General features: G+C 51.5%; 1 protein-coding gene across 1 annotated transcript in view; it reads right to left on the reverse strand.

Moving 5' to 3' along the window:
• Positions 1 to 7,500, reverse strand: part of LOC310964406 (GRB2-associated-binding protein 1-like) — a 19,626-nt gene that overhangs the window by 3,887 nt on the left and 8,239 nt on the right. Inside the window, exons 4-9 of the mRNA XM_083937524.1 lie at positions 6,548 to 6,722; positions 5,753 to 6,426; positions 4,256 to 4,338; positions 4,030 to 4,154; positions 2,276 to 2,547; positions 2,110 to 2,181 (exon numbers count right to left, since the gene is read on the reverse strand). Coding sequence (XP_083793650.1) covers positions 2,110 to 2,181; positions 2,276 to 2,547; positions 4,030 to 4,154; positions 4,256 to 4,338; positions 5,753 to 6,426; positions 6,548 to 6,722 — 1,401 coding nt within the window. The remainder of the gene's footprint in view (positions 1 to 2,109; positions 2,182 to 2,275; positions 2,548 to 4,029; positions 4,155 to 4,255; positions 4,339 to 5,752; positions 6,427 to 6,547; positions 6,723 to 7,500) is intronic.

Consider the following 7,500-nt stretch of genomic DNA (forward strand, 5'->3'; position numbering starts at 1 on the left):
AGTCAAACTGTGTGCTAAAGTGCCCTCTAGGAGCCAAAATGTGTGCTAAAGTGCCCTCTAGGAGCCAAAACATGTGCTAAAGTGCCCTCTAGGAGCCTAAACGTGTGCTAAAGTGCCCTCTAGGAGCCAAAACGTGTGCTAAAGTGCCCTCTAGGAGCCAAAACATGTGCTAAAGTGCCCTCTAGAAGCCAAAACATGTGCTAAAGTGTCCTCTAGGAGTCAAAACGTGTGCTAAAGTACCCTCTAGGAGCCAAAGCGTGCGCTAAAGTGTCCTCTAGGAGCCAAAACATGTGCTAAAGTGCCTTCTATGAGCCAAAATGTGTGCTAAAGTGCTCTCAAGGAGCCAAAACGCGTGCTAAAGTAGCCTCAAGGAGCCAAAACGTGTGCTAAAATGCACTCTAGGAGCCAAAACATATGCTAAAGTGCCCTCTAGGAGCCAAAACATGTGCTAAAGTGCCCTCTAGGAGCCAAAACGTGTGCTAAAGTGCCCTCTAGGAGTCGAAAACGTGTGCTGAAGTGCCCTCTAGGAGCCAAATCGTGTGCTAAAGTGCCTTCTATGAGCCAAAACGTGTGCTAAAGTGTCCTCTAGGAGTCAAACTGTGTGCTAAAGTGCCCTCTAGGAGCCAAAACGTGTGCTAAAGTGTCCTCTAGGAGTCAAACTGTGTGCTAAAGTGCCCTCTAGGAGCCAAAATGTGTGCTAAAGTGCCCTCTAGGAGCCAAAACATGTGCTAGAGTGCCCTCTAGGAGCCTAAACGTGTGCTAAAGTGCCCTCTAGGAGCCAAAACGTGTGCTAAAGTGCCCTCTAGGAGCCAAAACATGTGCTAAAGTGCCCTCTAGAAGCCAAAACATGTGCTAAAGTGTCCTCTAGGAGTCAAAACGTGTGCTAAAGTACCCTCTAGGAGCCAAAGCGTGCGCTAAAGTGTCCTCTAGGAGCCAAAACATGTGCTAAAGTGTCCTCTGGGAGCCAAAACGTGTCCTAAAGTGCCCTCTAGGAGTCAAAACATGTGCTAAAGTGTCCTCTAGGAGTCAAAACGTGTGCTGAAGTGCCCTCTAGGAGCCAAGACGTGTGCTAAAGTGTCCTCTAGGAGCCAAATCGTGTGCTAAAGTGCCCTCTAGGAGCCAAAACATGTGCTAAAGTGCCCTCTTTGGAGCCGAACATGTGCTAAAGTGCCCTCTAGGAGCCTAAACGTGTGCTAAAGTGCCCTCTAGGAGCCAAATCGTGTGCTAAAGTGTCCTCTAGGAGCCAAAACATGTGCTAAAGTGCCCTCTTTGGAGCCGAACTTGTGCTAAAGTGCCCTCTTTGGAGCTGAACTTGTGCTAAAGTGCCCTCTAGGAGCCTAAACGTGTGCTAAAGTGCCCTCTAGGAGCCAAATCGTGTGCTAAAGTGCCCTCTAGGAGCCTAAACGTGTGCTAAAGTGCCCTCTAGGAGCCAAAACGTGTGCTAAAATGCCCTCTAGGAGCCTAAACGTGTGCTAAAATGCCCTCTAGAAGCCAAAACATGTGCTAAAATGCCCTCTAGGAGCCAAATCGTGTGCTAAAGTGCCCTCTAGGAGCCTAAACGTGTGCTAAAGTGCCCTCTAGGAGCCAAAACGTGTGCTAAAGTGCCCTCTAGGAGCATAAACGTGTGCTAAAATGCCCTCTAGAAGCCAAAACATGTGCTAAAGTGCCCTCTAGGGGCCAAATCATATGCTTAAATGTATGTATGTATGTGTGGAAGTGTAGATCGAAGTGTCTTGCATCTCAAAAAAATGAAATACTAATGAGGCTTTTAATGTTTGACGATAAAAAAAGGTCTTTACAGGAACTCAAATCTCCAGAGAAGCAGCGGCGTTTGGAGTGTTGCAGGAGCAGCTGCTGAACCGTGACTAACCTTCACTTAATATTTAATGGGTTTCTATAAGCTGCAGCTCCATGTATGTTCGAGTGTGCGTGACCGTCACGCCCTTCCACTGCAGCCTCGTTGAGCAAAGTGGAAGCAGGTAAATAATTAAAACCAAAACGAGGCCAAAGGGGAACAAGAGAGACGGTAAATGACAAACAGAGAGCGACTCACAGGGGGAATATGGAGCGAATGAGAAGAGCCGACTGAAGGCCCAAGTGTTCTCGTACCTCTTTTCTTGTGGGTCGACTCTCCGGATGTCTGACTGTCTGCTCTCTCTTCAGGCTGACCGACGCTAACTCCTGCAGGGATTCACAACATCAGTGCGCAGAAAGCATTGGACCGGCTGCAGCAACTACAGGGATACTTCTGCAGAGAGTCAACATCCAAAGTCACCTCTGCGCTGTGGTTTCAGGTTGCGGTGGATCGGCGGGGGGACGGCCTCCACTCCACCGGCGACAGCGTTCGCGGTGTTCCTCCGGAGCGGCGGGGTGAGGGGAGCCACGGGAGTCAGGGGGGAGCTGCGAAAACCCATGTGCGCCGGTGGGGGGACTTGCTTCCCCAGGGACGCCAAGTCGCCTTGAAGGGAAGGCGTCAGAGGGATCATGGGGACGTAGTTGGCGTCCTGGAGGTGCGCAGAGGGGTCAGAGGGGGGATATGGAGGCACCCTGGAACAAGAGAAGAACAGATTAGATATTCATCTCATCTCATCTCATCTTCATCGGCTTATCCGCGGTCCGGTCGCGGGGGCAGCAGCTTTAGCAGGGGACCACAAACTTCCCTTTCCCGGGCCACATTAACCAGCTCTAACTGGGGGATCCTGAGGCGTTCCCAGGCCAGTGTGGAGATCTAATCTCTCCACCTGGTCCTGGGTCTTCCCCGAGGCCTCCTCCCAGCTGGACGTGCCTGGAACACCTCCCTAGGGAGGCGCCCAGGGTTCATCCTTACCAGATGATCCTGAACCACCTCAACTGGCTCCTTTCAACGCAAAGGAGCAGCGGCTCTACTCCGAGTTCCTCACGGATGCTGAACTTCTCCCCCTCTCTCTAAGGGAGACTCCAGACCCCCTCCTGAGGAAACACATTTCGGCCGCTTGTACCCGTGACCTGGTTCTTTGGGTCCTGACCCAGCTTTCATGACCATAGGGAAGTGTTTTTCAAAATAAGTCCAGAACAGTTTGGGTTGTATAGAGGGAGTCCATGGTCCGTGATTTGGGATTCTTAGAGGATCTGTGGTTTTTGGACTTCTGCACGGCTTTAGAGGGTCTGAGGGGGTTCAAATGATCCTTTGAAGCCTGGGAACGACCATAAGACTAACTGGAACATATAAAAACTAGAAAAACTGCACAAAAAGATGTCCGCCAACTAGGCAACAGGACCAGATTCAAGCGTTCTGGGCGGAAGGCGTTGGCCGACGACGACTTATCGTTTCAAATGTATCTGCGTTGAATATAAAGAGAGAAAACCCGGTCGTAGACGTCGTCTCTCACCTTCAACTCTGTTCTCGCGTCTCAAGTTAATAATCAGACTGCAAACAATGGCCGGCACAGGGAAGAGGAAGTCTTGGCCTGGATATCTGCTGGTTACACCGGAACCCCAGAAATACTGGCCCTTGATCATGAGCCTTCGTCAGCCTGGTTGGTGATGGGAGTGGAGTGTTGCACGTTCTTGTACCAAAACAAACATGGACGGCAACCAGCAGCTGGCACTGTTGGGTGGGAAGGCGTGTAGGACTATGCTGAAAGTTAAAATCCTGTATTTACTAACTTGGTCAGCTTGGTCTTCAAGCCTTAAATCCCAATGGAAGTGGATGCTAATGGACTTTCAGGTTGTGCCGGGGTCTTCATTTGGGTTCCCGAAGAACTCCAGAGGCTTAAATGTCCTTCTAAGAAGTTTCTAATTGTTCACAACGGTGTTTCAGGGTTTCTATAAACAGCTGCAAAGCGTTCTTGGTTGGAAGCTTAAGGTTTTTTAGGGCATTTCAGGGTTTGAAGGGGGTTCAAGAGGCGTTGTTGGGTGTTAGGAGTCTTTGAAGAGAAGGTTATGGGGTCTTTGAGGTTTCTCTAGGGTTTTCTGAGGAGTTCCAGTCAGAAAGGTCAACAATTCATTACATGCACACATTTTCATCACACCGCGTGTCTTCTGACTAACCTTGCAACCTTAACCTTGCGTGCAACGGGAGGCTCGGTGGTGGCGGCGCTCATGGGGACGTAGTTTTCGTCCACATCATCGTCTTCAGAGCAAACACTACCCAGAGGTACCATGCCTTTATTAAACTGAGAGAGGGAGGGACGTTCATCATGATGCAGAGGTAAAAAGTTACAATAAAGAGACAAAACATCCACAGGTGTTTTATTCTTGAGTGTTCAAAACTTACAAAGTAACTGTTGAAGCTCTCGCTGAACTCAAACATGCTCGCTCTGTCGGACAGAGACCGAGGGATGTAGAAGGAGTCGCAAGCTGAAACACAAGAGTAAATACACTAAAAAGAGAAACCACATGAAGCTCAGTGCAGCTTTAAAGTACAATAACGACGCTTATCTTGCAGGGAAGCTTATTTCCTAAAATGTCAAACTATTCCTTTAAATATTACACAACTCTACATTGAAAAGGACACACATCTGCAGCATATCAGCAACTATTAGTGTAAAAATCCCATTACTGCGGCTTCAAAAATGCTAGTTGCAGAGTAGAAACAGAGCGTGACCAGATCTGAATGGACGATACAAAGCAGCGAGTCTGAGCACGTCCCGATTTGAAGACTGTTGGCCTGAGCATTTCTTAAACAGCTGGGTCTCTATCATGCAAGAATATTGGCTGAAAAAAAAGCTCTTTGAGGTGTTCAGGGCAAAGTTCAGGTCTTATTAATGAATGCCAAAGGAATAATGGTGCAAACAGGCACAGCTCGTCTCAGCTGTGACGACATAATCCACCAACGCTGCCAGTTCTGCACAATAAAGCTGCTTCATCTCCTCGGAGGATTGTTAATTAAGACTTTGGAGATCAGCACATGGATTTCACAGCCTCTGGAGCTACATATTGAGTATATGCGTGGTAAGAACGCGCTGAGTCGTGGGCCGTATTATGTAGTGTTACCGGCAACACTTAGGGCGCACTCACACTGTCGTTCTGTACCGGGCCAAAACCGGTTTTTCAGCTAAAGCCTAGTACCTTTAAGCAGTGTGAGTGCACCCGTTCCGCGCATAACAGCCGACAGCGGGCCGTCCATGGCCTTGAAAGAGGTGGGCTTTAGCGGAGCCGTTTGCACATGTAAGAGCACGAGCGTGCGCACGTGTACGAGCACGAGCACGAGCGTGCGCACGTGTACGAGCATGAGCACGAGCACGAGCACGAGCACGAGCACGAGCACGAGCCCCGGGCGGTAGCGTTATGTGCGCCTGTTCGGACATAGAAAATAGAAGGACGGACCATGTGCGTACATTTAACAACAACAACAATGGCGGTGAAAGGTTCACGTTGGTGTGATGCGGAGGTGGAGTGTTTACTGCAGATTTGGTCGATGAAAAGATTCAAAAACAGTCGACAAGACGCACAAAAACTCTGAGGTCTACGGAAAGATCTGGAAACAAAGCCACACACACGTGATCAATGCGTGTGACGTGTTGCGGTGTGATGGCGTATGGACAGCAAGAAGTATTGGCCGAGGCCCTGGCAGTGTGAGTACAAACGGGGCTGGGGCGCGGGGGGGAGAGGGAGGGGGGACAAGTACCCTAAAGCCCGGGTCGCGGTGCGGGAGAGCAGTGTGAGTGTGCCCTTAGTGCAGGTATACAAATAGGAGTTCTTCTGCCCCCTAGTGGCTCCAGTGGTTCACTCAGATTTTCCTTGTTTCTCTGCATACCGAAGCTCTTCTTACCTGTCTGTGTGCGTCCTGGCGTAGTGAAAGTGTTACTCCTCGGCACCCCTCCCTCCACACCTCCATCCCTCCTCTCTGGCTCTGAGGTGGAGCGGGGGAGGGTGGCGGGCAAAGAGCCCACAGCTGAGCCCTCCCCCTGGGCTGCGACGGTCTGGGGCTTGGGTGGACGTGGAGGGGGAGTTGGGGTGGAGGCGTGGAGCTCTGCCTGGGTTAGGGAGTCCACACTTGGGGTAGAGGATGGGCGGCGAAGGGGTCGTGGTTGCGTGGTGGACGCTGGACGAGGGATCTGGTAACCGCTGTATGAGTGGAGTGGAGCGGCGTGCGTATCATCGCTGAGAGGTATTGCCACGGGTCGCAGGTGGAAGTCCAGGGAGTGCTTCCTTGGATGAGGAGAGGGGTGACAGCGAGGTTTACCGGCTCGTCTCTGGAGGTCAGAGGTCACGTTGGGGTCCATAGACTGGCTGTACGGGCCTGTCGCGGAGGCACATGTCCAAGGGGCTGTCCTGAAGCCGGAGGAAGAAGAGGAGGAGGAAGAGGAGGATGGAAGTGGGAGGCCGTTGGGAAGGAGGGAAGGAGAGGAGGAAGAGGAAGAGGAGGAGCTGGTGGCGGAGGGAGGAGGGTAGAGGTTGTCGTTGTAGTCGGTTTCAAGAGAAGTGGAGGAACCCGACGGAGGTCTGGAGACAGAGAGACACAAAAACAAAAGAGTTTAAAAAGGATCAAAGATCAGAAACAGGAACAACATGAAGTCTTGTTTCCTGTATTTGTGTGTGTGTGTGTGTGTGTGTGTGTGTTTACCTGATGTGACTCTGGCAGTGCGATAACCACAGGTAGTCTTCTTCCGTGTGGCTGTCGTGCTCCAGGTTTCGCACGTTCACCGGCTCATACGGGGGTGGAACTGTCCCTGTAACTGTGGCGATGGCGGCGGTGCCACCGGTCGGGGTCGAGCCAGAGACAGGGGGTCTCCCCGGGACTGTAGAAGGACAGAAGTCAACCAATGAGGAAGGGAATAAAGTTATGAGACACTCTTCCCTGCAGGGAATTGTGGGTATTGAAGTATCTGTCATTACTGCTGCATAAAAAGGGTTTGAATGGCATGATTTTATTTTAGTTTCATCTCATCTTCAGCCTCTTATCCGGGGTCGGGTCTCGGGGGCAGCAGCTTTAGCAGGGGACCCCAAACTTCCCTTTCCCGGGCCACATTAACCAGCTCTAACTGGGGGATCCTGAGGCGTTCCCAGGCCAGTGTGGAGATCTAATCTCTCCACCTGGTCCTGGGTCTTCCCCGAGGCCTCCTCCCAGCTGGACGTGCCTGGAACACCTCCCTAGGGAGGCGCCCAGGGTTCATCCTTACCAGATGATCCTGAACCACCTCAACTGGCTCCTTTCAACGCAAAGGAGCAGCGGCTCTACTCCGAGTTCCTCACGGATGCTGAACTTCTCCCCCTCTCTCTAAGGGAGACTCCAGCCCCCCTCCTGAGGAAACACATTTCAGATGCTTGTACCCTGGACCTGGTTCTTTGGGTCCTGACCCAGCTTTCATGACCACAGGTGAGGGTAGGAACCAGGACTGAGCGGTAGATCCAGAGCTTTGCCTTCCTCAGCTCTCTTTTGGTCACAACGGTGCGGTAGAGCGACTGCAGCTCCGCCCCCGCTGCTCCGATTCTCCGGCCAAACTCACGCTCCATCGTCCCCTCACTCGTGAACATGATCCCGAGGTACTTGAACTCCTTCACTTGGGGTCAGGACTC

Source organism: Echiichthys vipera (assembly GCF_963691815.1).
Source record: "Echiichthys vipera genome assembly, chromosome: 22".
Lineage (NCBI taxonomy): Eukaryota > Metazoa > Chordata > Actinopteri > Perciformes > Trachinidae > Echiichthys > Echiichthys vipera.